Raw genomic sequence first — 17,709 nt, forward strand, 5'->3', positions numbered from 1 at the left:
AAAATCGTTCAGGAATTCAAATAAAAAAAACTGTAGGGATCCAATTAAAAAAAAATTAGTGTAAAAATTCAATTAAAAAAAAATATAGTAACCTAATTAAAAATTTTATAAAATTATAAGACCAACAAAATAATTAAACCTTAAATTTATGTCCCACCTGACCAAAAACAGAATCCGTCCCAGAAAATAAAAAGCACATCACCTGATTCCACTCACATCCGTCCTAATTAGAAGTAGAATACAATGGTGATCATAAGATAGAGGAAGAAAAGTTGAGTTAGAATTTGACACTAATAAAAAATAGTCTTTTAAATTATATTTTGCCAATTTAAAGTGCATTTGATTTGTATTATTTTTTTATTTTTAATATTTTTTATTTTTTTGAATTTTGTGAAAAAACAGTAAAAACAAAAAATAAAATTTTATTATTTTTGTTATTTTTACTTTATCCTTCACAAAATCTAAAAATAAAAAACACCAAAAATAAAAATACAAAATAAAAACGCAAACCAAACGCATCCTTAAAAAGTAATAACTCTATAAAATACAAACTAACCTAGATTAAGAAAAAATGATGTCTATAATTTTTTCTTGTAAAATTGGACTTGGCAATGCATGGCCATAAACTATTTTTTGGTAAACATCGGGAAAAAAGACGTCCAAAAAAAAGAAAACTAAACAGAGATTACTCTAGGGAGAGTAATACCTGTAGAATCAGCATGAAAACTTAAAGAAATACAAGAAGACAAATTGAAAAAAAATATGACAACCGGACTGAAGGCTATGGCCAAAGTGAGCCAACCTATCAACACAAATATTTGCTTCTCAAAACGGATGAGGAATACTCCAGCTAGTAAATCTGCTGCATCTGTTTCTGATAGATAAGACTAAAGATCGAGTAGCATGTAAGTTGATTCCCTCCTGTAGACAAAGCTGCATTGCAACAACAGAATTAGGTTCAATAATCATATGAGAACAACCAATATTCAGAGTTAGATCCAAGCCTAGCAAAATTCTCCAAAGCCCCGTTATCATCGGTGCTCCACAATCCAAATTAGCACTAAAGCAAGCCAGAAATTTTTCATCAGAGTCCTTTAGGATCCCACCACAAGCTGCTCTTCCTCCATCTAACACGGAGTCATTCGAGTCGAGCTTAATAAAAGGTGATCTTGTGGCTTTCATCTGATATGTCTTTCAATAAAATTGCCAACCTTCTTCCAACTCCAAGCTAGTCCAGACTACGCCAAAAAATAGTCCTTCGCTAAGTGAAAGGTCAAAGACTGAATGCTATTCCCTGCTACAGCCTCACTGTTATCAAAGATCACCTTATTCCGACGGTGCCAGAGAGAATTTATTGTGCATAAAAAAAGGGGAGGGGGCAGTGAACCCCTTTGAAGAGGAATTGAGATGATAAGTTCTCTAACAACCAAGGAAGGGGTGTTGAAATAATTACCAATTTGCAATCTGACATCAACGCTCATCCATGTTTGTCGTGCAATTCTGTAGTCTCGGATCACATGGAGCATCGATTCGGTTGCCTCACCACAAATTACACAAGACCCATCTTGGGACATATGTCTTTTGACTCTAATCTCATTAATTAATAGGACCTCATTTGCAATAAGCCAGCAAAAAGTACGCAGCTTTTGGGGAGCTCCAAGCTTCTAGATTTTCGAAAAAAACTTAGCCTTAAAGTTATCCGAAGGACTTAGGTAGAGGGAGCAAGCTGACTTGATAGTAAACGCTCCATTTGATGTCAACAGCCAGGCTAATATATCCTCTCCCATCATTGGTTTAGGTGTTTTCATCGAACTAAAAACTAGAATTCAGTCTTCGCCTAGAACCTCTGCAATTTGACTGAGATCCCACCTCTCGTCTGATATATAGTCACATGCCCGTTCCTCCAATATATTAGAAAACACCTCGGACTGAGCAAAATCCATCAGGTGGTGTACCCCTGGCATTCAATAATCTCTTCATAAATTAACACTTTTTCCGGAACCAAGTCTCCAAACTAGACTATCAACAAACTTCTTCCAAACTTGAAAGATACCTTTCCAGGCATTATATGAAGATAGATGTTTTGTGATAAGTGGCAGAGAGCCATCTCCACATCATACTTGTTGCGGACTATCTTTACCTATAGTGCATCCTTATTATGGATTAGTTTTTCAGCCAGCTTCATAAGATTCGTATTGTTTAACACCCTAGCTAGTCTGAAGCCCAAACCACCCTGATTTTTGGGAAGGCAAACTTTTTCCCAGCTCATGAGGTGGGTTTCCTTCCCGAGCTAGCATTTTTCCATAAGAAGTTCCTGCAAATTTTATCAATACTATTGCAAACACTCAAAAGAAGTTTCATGGTTTGCATGACATAGGAAGAAACAGACGCTAGTGTTGATTAGGTGAGAGTAAATCTACCTACAAGAGAAAGATTTATAGCCATTCTATCTAAAATGAACTGAAAGTCCTCCTTCTAGGAATGACCATGAAGGAGAGGGACTCCAAAGTACATTCCCAAATTGTTTGTTAGCCTCATTCCCAAAGTATCACTCGGTTATTTTTTCCTAGTGAAGCACATATTCTCAGAGAAGAAAATACAGGATTTATCATAATTGACTTTCTGATTAGAACACTTACAAAATAAATCTAGAATGTCCCATACCACCTCAACTTGCTCCATAAAAGCCTTTCCAAAGAAATCAATATCATTAGAAAAACATAGATGAGAGAGTTTCGGCCCACCTCTATTCAACACCATCAGCTCCCAAAAATTATGACTAACAGCAACAGAGATAATCTGAGACAGGTGACATGAGATCATCCTATCGAATACCTCTAGAAGGAGTGAAGGAATTGGAGGGAATACCATTCTACAAGACTTTCATCTCAACAGACGAATATCAATGAAAGATTAGGTTAAATAGATTTTCTAGTAGTCTAGCTTCAATTAAAGCATCCTTGATAGATTCTCAATTCAAATGATCATACGCTTTTTCCAAATCTATCTTAATAGGCATTGGTAGCACCTTTTTTAATCCTCATGAAATGGATGGCCTCTTGAACCATAATAATATTGTCTGCACTTTGCCTGTCACGGACAAAATTTAACTAGGAGGGACCAATTAATTTGGACGTTACCTCTTTCAACCGATGAGAAATAATATTCATAATGAGATTATAAAAAACATTACAAAGCCCAATAGGATTAAAGTGGTTAAAGGTTTATGGAGCATCAGTTTTTGGGATAAACGAGATATAAGTGCTATTCGCCACTTTAATTTCTTCATGATTATTGAAAACCCTAAAAACCTAATTTACTACTGAATTCTTTACAAATTCTCAGTTGTTCTGATAAAATATCGGGGACAGACTGTCTAGTCCCAGCACCTTCCAGGTTTCCATAGAGGACATAGAAGATTGAATTTCTTGAACAGCCACCATTCTTCCTATCTGGTTTTGTTCTACATTTGTTAGAGTAGGAAAAAGGTATGAAGCATTTAGTTTCTCACAATTCCCATCATGAAAGTACAAAGTGAGGAAATGTTGTGCTCCAATATTTTGAACTTATTGCACATCATCGATCCATTTACATTCTGCATTTTTAATTATAGTTATTCTATTCCTTTTTCTCCTGGCAGATGTTGTGTTATGGAAGTAAACAGTATTTTTATCTTCATAATTAATCCACTTGCACTTAGAACATTGCTTTCAGTAGACTTCTTTTTGAATAAGTAAAGTTTTCAATTTCTTCCACGGTTAGGTTGAATGATTTTTAAGAAAAAGATTCAGCATGAAACTGCGGTGAACAAATATACCATTTAATTTCGTCAGTAACCAATTTTTTTTTTTAATTAGATCACCAAAAACTTTTCGATTCTAAATTATATCAACCTTTATGAAAATAGAAATATTTACCTTTAGCGATTGATCACCATCTCAACAACCCCGTAAAAAGTTATTAAAATCGTATGAACTAGAATTTGGCGCATTTAAGAATGTTTGAAAAGCATTAAAAAGAGTATTTTACAATAAAATAATTATATTTAAATAACAAATCGTTTATAAGTAAAAACAATATTTAAAAAACTTACAATTATTATAAAAAAATTTTGAAATTGCAATGATTTTACTAATTTAATTTTAAATATTAAATATTAAATATTAAACAATATAACCTCTAACACTATATCCACTCTTAGAATTATATCACTTAAACTTAACTCTTTCTTTTATATATTTCAAATATAATAAATCTAATAATTGATTATTTTAAAAAATAATTAAAATATATATTCAAATAGATCATTAATAACATTTTTGTCCAACATTTTTAGTTCTCAAAAAGATTTTATTACATTAAAGTGGATATATACTGAAATAGTTAAGTGTCTAGTCACGGCCAACAAAGCAATCGCCGCCATTTCACTCTGCTAGTCGTCAAGAAGAAGAGCATATCCACAGCGATCCACAGCGAGCCACAGCCACCTTCTCCGCTTCTTCAAACAAAACACACAAACCCTCCCTCACTATACTCTCTACTACTCTATCTTCTACTCTCAGTTAGGGTTTCACTTCCATGGCCACCACTGTCTTCCGCTCCCCTATTGTCTCCCCCTGCACCTCCATTTCCACTTCCCAACCCCACCACCGCATCTTCCTCCATTTCCCTCAACGCTTCCGATTCAGCTTCACCTCACACACACCACAACATTCTCCCACCTTCGCTATTTCTTGCTCCGCCCAATCCGAATTCCCCGCTCCTCGCCGCCGCCCTCCGTACATTCCGAACCACATCCCGGACCCAAACTATGTTCGGATTTTCGACACCACCCTCCGCGACGGCGAGCAGTCCCCCGGTGCCTCCATGACCTCCAAGGAGAAGCTCGACATTGCGCGCCAGCTCGCGAGGCTCGGCGTAGACATCATCGAGGCTGGCTTCCCCGCCGCCTCCAACGAGGACTTCGAGGCCGTCAAGATGATCGCCAAGGAGGTCGGTAACGCCGTCGACGCCGACGGCTACGTTCCTGTCATCTGCGGCCTCTCCAGGTGCAACGAGAAGGACATCCGGACTGCCTGGGAGGCCGTGAAGTACGCCAAGAGGCCCAGGATCCACACGTTCATCGCCACCAGCGCCATTCACATGGAGTTCAAGCTCAGAAAAACCAAAGAGCAAGTCGTTGAGATTGCTCGCAATATGGTCAAGTTCGCTCGCAGCTTAGGATGCGAAGACGTCGAGTTCAGTCCCGAAGATGCTGGAAGGTCATAACTGTTATATTTGAATATAATGAATAGGACATGAACCTTTTGCTTGTTTCATAAGTTAGTTAATTATTCGCATTCTTAGGTTTTTCCGTGCCATAGTGTTGCCATTAATCTTACTGATAAAGTTAAGGGTAATTACGGTGTCTCGTACTTTTGGAATGGGAGAGTATAGAATAGCTATTTATTTATTTGTTGTCTTTCGGTATTAGCTATATTTTTGCCTCTCTGGGTGTGAGTGGAGAAGTAATGTTTGATGGTTTGTCTATATGCTACCAGGTCGGATAGGGAGTTTCTTTATGAAATTTTAGGTGAAGTTATCAAGGCCGGGGCAACAACCCTAAACATACCTGATACTGTGGGCATAAATATGCCGAGCGAATTTGGAAAGTTGATTGCTGATATAAAAGCTAATACTCCTGGAATTGAAAACGTTATTATTTCGACCCACTGCCAAAATGATCTTGGACTCTCTACTGCAAACACCATTCAGGTATACTGATGACGTCTTTACTATTTAGAGTGAGCACACAGTAAAAATAGAATCTAGATTTTACCTGCATTTAGATGCTTTCAGGGTGCACATGCTGGTGCAAGGCAATTGGAAGTAACTATTAACGGGATCGGTGAAAGGGCTGGTAATGCCTCACTTGAAGAGGTGAGGATAATATTCTATTGTGTACTTGATGGATAACCATTATGGGAGCAGAGTCATGCATAGTTCATTTTGATAGCCGCAGTTTTTGTCTTTCTATAGACCTGAATAATAATGTTTGGAATAACTTATATTTTGGAGTATTTGGTAACTTGCTCTTTTTTTTTTTCTTTCAAGGTTGTGATGGCCCTGAAATGTGGGGAACATGTCTTTGGTGGTCTTTATACTGGGATCAATGCAAAACACATCTATATGACAAGCAGGATGGTCATATATCTGAAACCAATCTTTTATTATTTCTTTTCCATTTTTAAGGCCATTACCAATTGATGATTTTTTTTAATAATAGTATATATTTTTTTTATAGGTTGAAGAGTACACTGGTTTGCAGTTACAACCACACAAAGCTCTTGTGGGAGCTAATGCCTTTGCTCATGAAAGTGGCATACACCAGGTTGGTTTGTTAATTACATATATGCATATATATACCTACAGAATTGGACTTGAACTCGAGCATTTACCTTTGTGAAGTTTACAACTTGGCACAAAAATCCATGTTATTGCTGAATTGAATTTCACCAGTAAAAGTTCAGCTATTCCTGTAACATAATAAGTATTCGCAAGTTAATAATATTGCCTGTGTTTGGCTGTTAGCTGAAGCTATGTACCATATGGGCCAAAATTTAGAATTAGTTCCGTCAAGGGGTGAACACTTTAGGAATAGACTTTTATTGATTTCCTTCCCATAAAACAGCCAACATTCTATTCTTTCTTTTTCATTTTTTTTTCTAGCCCTGGTTGCAGCACACTTCTTTTGCCTGTTTTAGGACGTAGTGTATTTTAATTTATTTTATGGAGAATTCCAAAAACGTAACTAATTTTGCCATGAAAGAACAATAATTCCTTAAGAATGGTTGCACAAGCTAAAGTTGATCTACAACCTCTTCTACTTATCACTTGGAGTGGTTTTTTCCCCTTTCTTGGTAATTTTTTTTCTACCAGAGCTCCTTATTTGAAATTGTACCTCTATTTATCTGTTTTGCCAGATTAACTAGAACTTTATGCCACCTCTGTGCTGCCCTTTGATTTCAGCCCTTTTCATTTCTATTATTATTTTTAAATTATTTGTAGGATGGAATGTTAAAACATAAAGGAACATATGAAATAATATCTCCTGAGGATATTGGGTTTGAAAGGGCCAATGAAGCTGGTATTGTACTTGGCAAGCTTAGGTATTTTTTTACCTTTTCCATAACACTTATTTCTGCATGGGTTTTCACACCGTAATATCAGCATATGTATTTTGTACATATTTTTTTGAATTTATCTTCTCCCGAGTCAAATATTCCGCCTCAGTAATTACTGTCTGGATGGCAAGATGAAATGAGTTGTGCTGATAGTTTTCTGAGCAGAATAGCAGCATCATGCTTTACTTTAATAAGGATGTTAAGCTAGCTTGATTGAGTTTATCAAATCTTAGGCACAGTGATGGTACTTGAGCATATTTTGTTTACCATTATTCTTTTAAGTTGATCAATTTTTCTGCTTCTTTTATCTGAAGATTCTGAGCATGAGAATCCACTTTTCAGTTTTAGCTTTCTAGACCTTAGCAAGTTCAGTCCTATTGCTTAACATACTGGTTATTGCCTTGAGATGTAGTTTGACTTTGGCAGGGGGATATTGTGGGACCACACTCAATTATGATTCTAGCTTTATTGCTGGGAAGCTTTCTTCATGTCCATTGAGTTGCCTCCATGCATGAGGTTGATGGTAGTAATGTTAAAGTATTATATTTTCCATTTACTGTCTGCCAGTGCCAATGTAAGATTTAATCTATTAAGTAATTTAAGATAGGATTTGATGCTCCATGCATAGGCTAGCTGACATATAAGGTATAAGATGCAACCTGGTAATTGTGTCATTTGTAAGTTGATCTTTTCAATTGTATTCGCTGACATGCCTCTTTGTTCTTTCTTTGATGTCTCACCGAGTTCTGTTTCATGTTCTTATGTTCTTATGTTCTCTTGTTTTGTCAGCAACAAAAAACATGATTTCTTACTTTCTCTTTCTAACAAGCACTTACATACTTCAATTAATGCAGTGGACGCCATGCTTTGAGAAAGCGACTTGAAGAGGTATACCGATATTTGAGTTGAAAGTAAATGGTTATTTGAAGTTTTCTTCTGTTTTATGAATTATTATTATTATTTTTTCACTTCAGCTTGGTTATGAGCTTAAAGACGACCAAGTTGAGAGTTTATTTTGGCGATTCAAAGCAGTGGCCGAGCAAAAGAAGGTAACAAAAGCTAGTGATTTTCTTCCTCATCTTACCCTGCAAGTGCTACTGGTAATGAAATTCACTGGGTCTGCCTAGAATTGGCAGTCTCAACAAGTTGGGTCTAATTGTCTTGTGATGGTTGATTGTTCTGTCGAACAATTAATATGGTCGGTAATAAATGAAGCTTGTGTCTTTTATGTAGTCGATGTTTGATTGTTTTATAGCGAACAACAGCTATTCTATATCTGTTGGATGAGTGCTGGTTAACATCCTTTTGCTTTTTAACCTTTCTGTCAGAGAGTTACTGATGCTGACCTCCGAGCATTGGTATCAGATGAAGTTTTTCAGGCAGAGCCTATCTGGAAGCTTGGTGATTTGCAGGTATGCTTTCAAATTTTAATGCAGCTGCTTTATGGAGATGTGTTTACCATGATCACTGATACAACGACCTCCTTTCTCCGCCCATTTCCAGGACGTAACATGTGTGTCCTCTTACTGGATTAATTTATTTTTCTTTGTTGAAATACAATCTAAATTAAAGGGATTGACACATTAAGATGTGATGGGTATACTGGACTGATACAGAGAACAGAGAGTAGAAGTTGTATTTGAAAACCCAACATTTTTGTGTTTTCTTAAATGAGTTCCTTTTCTTTCATCTTTCTGTCTATGATGAAACATCATTACCATTGTTCTGTATACCGACGGGTAGACAGGTAGAGTTTATCCTTCCTGAACCTGAACATAGCCTTTTGTGGGGTTGGCTACATGGGTTCAAAGATGTCATTGCGTTGTGGCCATGCATAGGTATGCGACAAAGTTTTATGTAGGCTGTCGTGAGAGGATCATATGTTTTTAGAATAAAATGATGCTATTTTAATGCTGTGAATGTTTGTTGTTTTTCCAAGTTAGTTAAAAAAAACTTGGAAGTATGCGCTGCAAAGAATGGATAACATTTCCATACCCTTATTTTTTTGGTAGAAAAATAAAATAGAGCTATTTAGATTTTACTATTTTTGTTATTATTTGATGAACTACAAATGTAGGAAATATAGAATAAAGTTTCACCTACTATTTTCTGCTTTATCATCACGACACACACACATTGTATCAGTCTTCCAATATACACTCTTTAAGCACTCACATTTTTGTTTGTTTCTTCCCCAGCTGCCTCAATATATCTGGCCATTTTATGTACAAATACAAATTATCTGATAATAACAGGACAAATATAAGCTAACCAATGTCTATCCGGTACAGGTGACTTGTGGCACTCTTGGTCTTTCAACAGCAACTGTGAAACTTATTGGTCTTGATGGTACAACACATGTTGCTTGTTCTGTGGGTACAGGACCTGTTGATTCAGCTTACAAGGCTGTTGATCTGATTGTGAAGGTTCGAAGTTGTATATATTTGTTGATTCTTTCATACTACCAGTCTATCAGATCCTTTTAATTTTAGAAGTTTATTCGTCTATTATAAGTAATATATGCATTTTTTCTTGCTCGTGTGATCTAGTTTAAGGTATGTTATGGTAATTTGAAGATCACCTTTCATGCCAAAGAATGTTTAATAAACTTATGGTCTTTTACGTTGTCCCTGGAAAGTGGTTTTCATATTAAAAGGATAATAAATTTAATTAAAGCTCATTTCTTAATTTCCAAACTGACAACCTGTTTTATTTTTTTACCTTGTCCCTGGGATGTGGTTTTCATATTTGAAAGAAGTACTTTATAATGGAAGGGCTTACATCCTTTTTCTTTTTCTAAAATAATGCAGGAACCAGTAACACTTCTTGAGTACTCAATGAATGCAGTCACAGAAGGCATTGATGCAATTGCCACTACTAGAGTTGTAATTATAGGGGACAAGAGTCGTACATCTACTCATGCTTTAACTGGGGAAACTGTCCATCGAACATTTAGGTATTGTTATTCTTCTTTCTATGTGTAAATCAAACAATTAGACTGTATCTGGACACTGTCTTTGATACAGAAATACAGAGATCATAAATATCTGTCTCTGTCTCTCCATTTCAATCTCAAAGATAAATCCAAGCTCAGCCTTATGCTTTCACTGGTAAATCCTAAAGTTGATTGATTTAATTCATCTAATTCTTTCTACTTATCCATGGACACAATGCTTTATCTCTTTAATAGTGGTAGTGGAGCTGGAATGGATGTTGTTGTGTCCAGTGTGAAAGCCTATATTGCGGCAGTAAACAAGATGCTGGGTTTCAAGGATACAGCTGCACCTGCATCTGCATCTGCGTCTGCTGAAAAGGTCTCAATTTCTGCGTAGATATGAGATTTTGGATTACTGCTTCGCCATAATTTCTTGTGATTTCTTGTTAACTTGGCAGAGAACAAGAGAAATCTAGTGCAGCAATCTGTCTTTGTCAAGTATTGTAGCTGTACTTAATGACTTTATTTGCAATATCGTTAATCAATACCCAAGTAGCCTTTTAGCAAGCAGTGTAATTATGTCCACAAATATGCACTCCCCTCCCCTGGAAAAAAAAAAGTTAGACTTCGGAATATTTTTCCCCATTTCATTGTTTAGTTGGAAGATACAAGTGTGCTATACTGATACTTTTATTTAAAAAAAAAAGAATTATTTATAATTTATCATTTAATCTTCAGGGCTTAGTCGTTAACTTGCAATTTCGGTGTCATGTTACTGGATCATTGTAACATATGATAAGAACAAAAAATAACTTAGAAGCAGATCAGCTGATATTATGAAGGTGGCAGTTGTATTTTGCTTATCAGTTTATTAGATACGAAATGGAAAAAGATTTTTGCTCACCATTTGTGCATAAACTGTCGTAATGCAATTTAACTCGAGGCATTTTATTGCAGGACAATTGCCAAGTCTAGCCGAAATACATGGTAAGTGATGATTTAAGCCAGCGTGAATAGCATAACTTCACCGCTAACTAAAAATTTTCTCCTGCGTCATTCTTTATTTTCAATTTTGATGCCCGAGTTGACTGGGTGAGTCACATTTTTAAGGGCCAAGTCAAGGTAATACAGGTAGTAACTGATCTTTTGTCGTAGTGGTGGTAGTAGTAAATTTATTCAATGCCAACGGCCATTCTTTATCAACATATCCCATGTCTTGTGAGAAGAATATCAGTACCTACTACCTAGTACACAATTATACGAGCTAGTGTGGCTTCTACCAGCATAAAATCTGTATTGAAAGGAATTTATTACGGTAGTTGTTTTTGATTGGGCATGCTACTCTTTTTTTACATCTAGTAATTTTCTATAGTTGGCCAGCAATTAGGATGATACCAGATTACCAGAGATGTTCAAATTTTGTCAGGGAAACTTACCTTTGTCGTATGACTGTAAACCCAAGATGGGATCACGTGTTCCCAAGATTTGTTGGCTGGATCTCTAAGTTAGTAGGTGGGGCTCTGTTTGCTGGTATTGAAGGTATCTCTCTTTTCTAGCATTTCTTAATGTGAATAAATATGTTGAATCATGTTAAGGATGTCTTTGGTTTGTTTTGAATAAGGGGAATTTTCAAGTACATACTACTAAGATCACCAAAAGATTCAATATTCAACAAAATAGATTCAAAATGAAGAAATACTATATTGGCGACGAGCGATAATCAAAGAAGAGAGATATGCTCTAAAAAGATTCTAGAAATTAGATTTTGACAACTTTTTTTTTTTCAAAGTTAACTTAAAAATGAAGAAGAGAGAGATCTTTTCATTTCTTAGATTTGGTGATTTTATGACTTATGGTAAGTGAACTCTTTTAGCAATTCTCCATATATTTAAAAAAAATGTATAGAAAATCAATATTTAGTTAACCAACGTTTGTCAGATTTAGTGTTTAAGTTTATAATTTAGAATTAAAAATTTATAATTTAAAATTTAGAATTTAAGATAAATAAAATAATTTTAAAAAAATTAATTAACGTTGGTTAAAAAAATAATTACCTAACATTACTCATTTAAAAATTAAAAAAAAAAATAAAAGTTGATCTAAAGATTGGCTCTTGAATTTTTGTATATATTTTTTAGATAATTATTAAAATGTCTAAAAAAATATATTAAATACATTGGTCATTTCTCAACTATAAATACATTTTTACATTTTTTATTACAAAATTTGTGCATAGTAACTAATTTCTTTGTTTTAAATAAGTGTTTTTTAAAAGTTAATGCATCCTAAATAAATGTCTATATAAATATGAAAAAAAACTTGTAGATAATATGAAAACATTTTTTCACTAATAACATGACCAAATGAAGGAGAGACAATAAACAAATGATAATTATCCACTTGGGTTGATTGAGTGACTAATTAACTAGTTGGATTAAATAAGTGTCGAATTTGAATTTTATTTATTTTTATATAACAACCTATTAATTAATAAAAAATTATTAAATAAAAACCAGATTCGTAAAAGTTTAATTTTTGACCTTATTACGTTGGAGATACGATGAAAAGAAAAAAAACAAATAATAATAATAATAATAATAATAATAATAATAATAATAATACTTTTATAAAATTAATTTAAATTAAATTATTTATAATTATTGTTGAAACTGACGTGTAAACTCAGAAAAAGGAATTTTACCTTATATACATGAACTTTCCAAACATATCCATCGATAGTCAGATGCGCTGTTCTGCACCAACTTAAGTGGGTATGACTTTTGTGTATCCTTGACAGCTCTAGTTACCGGTAGAAAAACCGAACCGGAAAAGGCAAAAAAAAAATGACGACGGTAACGAAGTTTTACACTTTTATTCGCCTAAATAAGTAAATAGTAAAAAGCAGTGAGCATAAATAATTAATAACAAAATAATGATAGGATATAAATATTAGATGAGACTAAAATTAAGATTAGTACGGGGGCGTTGCTTGTAGTTTGTGGTTTGTTGAGTGAGTCATGAGTGTATGATATCATATCGGTGGTAGTGGGTGGGCCTGGCTCGCAGCTCGCAGCTCGCAGAGACGCAAACACAACAAACAAAACCAACTGAAGCGAAGCCAAGTGAAAGAAGAGCAGAGAAAGTGTGATGGCAAGAGGAGCCATGGAAAACTCTTCTTCAGCTTCTGCGGACAAGATTGAAGAAGAGGTTGCCGCCGTCGTTGAAGAAGCCAAGGAGATATCCGACGCCGTTTCGGCTCACATCTCACGGAATCTTAGCGACGAGCAGCCCCTTCGCCAGCGCGTCCTCGCCCTCGACTCCAAAATCCATTCCCTTCGTTCCTCTCTCTATTCCCTTCTTTCCCACAAGCATCTCAATCCCAACCTCGCCGACAAGGTTCCTTCGCTTCTCTTCCTTTCTTTCCCCTAATTCTCAATTGCATCTGTATCTGCATGCATGCCCCTTACTTTCTGTGTTCTGTTCTTTCCTCCTGCAGCTCGATGAAGATTTGCAGCGAGCCAGGTGCATCCTCGTTGATGGTGACGCCTCTTCGCTCCTTCCTGGCCATGCTCAAGGTTGCAATCCAATTCCAATCAATTCCCGTACAATTTCGTTGCGATGATTTCTTAGTTTTCTTTAAGTGATTGAAATGGATCTGAATTTGAATTCAATCGCTGTGAGTGTGGTTATGCTAAATTATACCTGTTGGTCAATTAGGACGCTTTTTGAGGATGTTTTTGGGTCCTATCAATGTTCGTGCTTCTAGGAAGGATGTGCAGCTCAAGGTCAAAGAGGAATACAACAGTTACAGAGTATACTGCTTCTGCTCTATCTATTCTTATACAGTGTGTTAATCCCATTTCAATTGTGAAAATTCGGACTTAATCAATAGGTAACCATAAAGGGTTTCAAAATTCGGACTTAATCAGTATGCATGTCCTTGCACAGTATCATGTTGAAACGCCTGTTAGAAAAAGAAGGGGAAAATGTTGCCTTTAAATAAACATAGTTCATAGTTTATACGCAATATGAAATTGAGAAGCTTGTGAACCTTTACACACAAAAACACAAAGTAAAGAAAATTTTGTAAAACGGTATTAACATTGAAATCTTTTTTTGTTCAGGATAGAACTGCATTGCTATTCCTGCTTTTTCCTGCAATGCTTCTTGTTTTAAGATCTTGGATCTGGGATGGATGCTTGCCAGCTTTCCCGGTTCAGGTTTATCAGGTATTTGCACTTAAACCCCTTATGTTTGATGTCCTATACTCCTATTGGGAGATGTTTGATTACATGATGAAACATTTGTATACAGTCTATTATGTAGTTTGATCTTTTTTCAGGCCTGGCTGCTATTCCTGTACACTGGCTTGGCATTACGAGAAAACATTTTGAGGGTTAATGGAAGTGATATTCGTCCATGGTACATCCTTTGCTAGTTTTGTGACTGGAATTTTATTTTATGTTTTTGTAATGATCGTCGTCAAATAAGAAAAGAGGTTCTTCGTTATGTGCTTTTGTTGTTCTTTAATTGCGTTATTTATTCATTTTTTGCCCTTTTATTCTTGAAGGGAAGGGAGAGAGTTAGGAAGGGGGATACTGCTAGGAAAGATCCTTTAGTGTAGTTTGAATCTGCGTAAGATTCTTAGGTTTATTCCTATGGCAGAGGGAGGATTGCACTTAAGTAATGTCTGTCTAAACATGACGTGAGTGGCAAAGTATTTGGGGTGATCAAAAGCTAGTGTTGCTTTACTTTTATTTCTTCTACTTACTTGAGTTGCATGAGATATGTGCTTTGGATAAAAAGGGCAAACACCAAACAATGGCAAACTGGGTATTGCTGCAACAACTTGGCCATTTTCCTCTTCCCATAACCAGTTGAACCAGTCAATAGGAATTAGAATTTGATCTGAGATCTTGGACATGCCTCACACTCACCAAGGATATATCAAAATATTCCATAAAAGAGTCAGTCATTGAAGAATGAATAAACAGATGCAGACTTGATTCTGAGCTTGTACCATACATTGCACCATTACACATAAGGAGAAACACCCTTCTCTGATAATGCCACCTTCAAAAGGCAACTTTCAATATGTCTTTCTTGACGGGGCTTGTTTCCTAGCCTTTTGTGGGTATCAGGCTTTCTGCTCATGGGTATTAAGTGGTTTCCTTTGTAAGTTTTGCAAAGCGAGTAGTTCACTCGTAGTTTATGTTCTTTCTTTCATGTTTACTGTCCTTATGATGGACATTATCTAGCCGTATCAACATTATTTAATTGACACCTTTGCCATGCATTAGATTGAGAACAAGAAAGGATGGGGCATGTATTTTATTTAGTTGGCCTGGTAACATTTCATCTTTGCATAGCACATTGGGTTTGGGGGTGGGCAGATATTGGTTTGCATGGGACAAATCTTTTTGAAAATGAACTTACTTTGCCATACAGGTGGATATATCATCATTATATTGCTATGCTAATGGCTCTCGTGAGTCTCACTTGGGAAATTAAAGGACAACCAGATTGTGCAAAAACACAGGTTTCTCTTCCATTGTTCTGTCTGTAGTTTTTCTTTTCCCTTGTGATATTTACCTGTTTCACTCGTTAAGTCTCGTTAATGCTTGCTTGCAGAGAGGTGTGCAACTTTTCCTGCAGTGGGCTATGATGCAGGGAGTTGCAATGCTTCTACAAAACAGATATCAGCGTCAGAGACTTTATACTCGAATTGCATTAGGAAAGGTGCCACTTTTAAATAGTCACACAATCTTTCATCCAGTCTAGTTCCTTTAGTGTTTGGCTCATTATGTGTATTTGATGCTCAGTGAAGTCATATAAGTCTACAAACTTGTGTGCAATCATCTGATCTGTAGCATTAGTTTTTTTGTGGTGAAGTGCAATCATCTGATCTATAGCATTATTTTTATGGTGAAATGACTGATATATCTCGAGGCATGTTGACTGAATAGAAATATACATATACAGTTTTGATACTTGTTTTTCTCTGAATTTTAGGCTAAGAGGATGGATGTTGTTTGGGGAGAAACAGCTGGTGTGGATGGCCAACTGTGGCTGTTGTGTCCTATACTTTTCATATTGCAGGTAAATTTTTCTTATGACTTATTTTTCAAGTTCATAGATGTGATTATGAGCTGGTTTTCTAATTCTTGTGAGATGTATATATTATCTTATTGATGATTTGTCAGTTACTCCATCTAGTGGGATAAAGATTTGCTGTTGATGATAATGATGATGATGATTTTTTATTTAGCATGTTTTGGGTCGGGTGTGATAATGGATTAATTCAGAAGTGCATATTGTATTAAACTGGGTAGCAAATATAACTGAAGCTGTTTTATGCTTAGGCACTCTCTTTTATGGAGGCAAATATAGGTGAAGGATAAGTGTTACCCTTTTAAATAGGCTTGCCCTTGAATTTATTTTGCTGTTTTTGTATGCAGTATGAAGGATAAGTGTTATCTGCTGTATTCATGCCTTAGAAATCATTGGCTTGAACATACTTGAGTATGGCTTTTTGATATTCCTTCATTGTTTAGGGATTTGAGGCATATGTTGGACTATTGTTGCTCCAGACTGCATTTGTTGGGGTTATTTCCGAGTGGCAGGTAATACTATGCTTGTGCTTCCAATGTTATTTATTGTTCATTTTGTATATCAATTGATTGAACAGGATAGATAATATAAATAAATAAAAATACTCCAGTTACAATCTGTTACATGGATTTGGCTGTATAACAATGTACTCTTGGATCAGGTAATATTTTGTGGTATCCTGTTGGTCTTGATGGCCATTGGGAACTTTACAAATACGGTACAGATTCTTATGACAAAATCAAGATTTAAGGCAAAGATGAGAAGAAGCAAGAGCAAGCAGGCATTGAATTAGCGCAGTTGTGAATTTCTTGTGCATTCATACGATCAGGATTTTTTGCAGTCGTTTCAGTTTTGACCACAATTCAAGCTAGTGATAGTTTTTGGCTGTGTTTTAGCATCAATCATCTAGTGTGTCCAAGCATAAAGCATAAATTTGGGTTAAAATCACAATGTCCTGCATACTTGTCACCGCGGATGTGATAACTGAATCTTTTGGTCACAATATAATCTATTTAGAATTGGGAAAATTCAGTGAAGTAATACCATGTCATAACTCATGTGAGAGTAGTCCAGGATTTTGACAGATGGCAAGTTAGGGTCCTCTTCAGTTTGTTTCCGTATTTCTCTTTTTCTTCTCTGGGGCTTTAGTTTATTTTAATTGAAATGCTTTTGTATGTTTATTGGTAGGGCTACGCAATTGCAAATTATGTGAAAAACTAATATTCATTGTTTTATCTAGTATAATTATACCTATATTAAAAGCAAAAATAGTTCTACATATTATCAAATATATATGGCTTTACTATGATAGAGATTAAAACATAGATAGAAACGGTTAAAAGTTAAAACACCATGTAAGGAGGAAATAAAAGTGTTATTACAATATTGAATGGATATTCTCATCGATTGTAATGGCTCAATCGGGCTTGCTGTGTCTAAAACTACTTATCTCTCTGAAAATTCAATAGTTAAGTTGTAAATGTTAGAATAAAAAAAAAA

At 35.5% G+C, this 17,709-nt stretch overlaps 2 protein-coding genes across 4 annotated transcripts; both read left to right on the forward strand.

Annotated features, from left to right (window-relative positions):
- The first annotated feature begins 4,390 nt into the window (after positions 1-4,390).
- Positions 4,391-11,686, forward strand: LOC107467649 (2-isopropylmalate synthase 2, chloroplastic). 3 transcript variants are annotated; one of them, XM_052254774.1, is made up of 14 exons: positions 4,391-5,261; positions 5,541-5,754; positions 5,839-5,919; positions 6,094-6,183; positions 6,284-6,370; positions 7,048-7,148; positions 8,018-8,051; positions 8,138-8,212; positions 8,492-8,575; positions 9,455-9,589; positions 9,974-10,119; positions 10,354-10,477; positions 10,837-10,940; positions 11,056-11,686. In XM_052254774.1, exons 1-13 carry the CDS (start codon positions 4,579-4,581, stop codon positions 10,885-10,887), a joined length of 1,905 nt encoding a protein of 634 aa, XP_052110734.1. In that variant the 5' UTR covers positions 4,391-4,578; the 3' UTR covers positions 10,888-10,940; positions 11,056-11,686. The 3 variants fall into 3 exon arrangements, with proteins under 3 accessions (XP_052110734.1, XP_052110736.1, XP_052110735.1); XM_052254776.1 differs by lacking the exon at positions 10,837-10,940 and having other exon boundaries at positions 11,056-11,085; positions 11,525-11,686; XM_052254775.1 differs by lacking the exon at positions 10,837-10,940.
- A 1,380-nt stretch (positions 11,687-13,066) lies between these two features.
- Positions 13,067-17,478, forward strand: LOC107467650 (uncharacterized). Its single transcript, XM_016086794.3, has 10 exons — positions 13,067-13,494; positions 13,595-13,673; positions 13,816-13,910; positions 14,223-14,327; positions 14,441-14,520; positions 15,547-15,637; positions 15,730-15,837; positions 16,111-16,197; positions 16,653-16,721; positions 16,871-17,478. Exons 1-10 carry the CDS (start codon positions 13,246-13,248, stop codon positions 17,000-17,002), a joined length of 1,095 nt encoding a protein of 364 aa, XP_015942280.1. The 5' UTR covers positions 13,067-13,245; the 3' UTR covers positions 17,003-17,478.
- Positions 17,479-17,709: the final 231 nt, after the last annotated feature.

The sequence above is a fragment of the Arachis duranensis genome, chromosome 9 (genome assembly GCF_000817695.3).
Source record: "Arachis duranensis cultivar V14167 chromosome 9, aradu.V14167.gnm2.J7QH, whole genome shotgun sequence".
Taxonomy (NCBI): Eukaryota; Viridiplantae; Streptophyta; class Magnoliopsida; order Fabales; family Fabaceae; genus Arachis; species Arachis duranensis.

Coding starts and splice junctions, on each gene's coding strand:
- LOC107467649 (XM_052254774.1), top strand. CDS start 4,579: ATGGCCACCACTGTCTTCCGCTCCCCTATTGTCTCCCCCTGCACCTCC. Junction 6,184..6,283: donor TCTATATGACAAGCAGGATG/GTCATATATCTG, acceptor TTTTTTTTATAG/GTTGAAGAGTACACTGGTTT. Junction 8,052..8,137: donor TGAGAAAGCGACTTGAAGAG/GTATACCGATAT, acceptor TTTTCACTTCAG/CTTGGTTATGAGCTTAAAGA.
- LOC107467650 (XM_016086794.3), top strand. CDS start 13,246: ATGGCAAGAGGAGCCATGGAAAACTCTTCTTCAGCTTCTGCGGACAAG. Junction 13,674..13,815: donor CCTTCCTGGCCATGCTCAAG/GTTGCAATCCAA, acceptor TTGGTCAATTAG/GACGCTTTTTGAGGATGTTT. Junction 16,198..16,652: donor CTATACTTTTCATATTGCAG/GTAAATTTTTCT, acceptor TTCATTGTTTAG/GGATTTGAGGCATATGTTGG.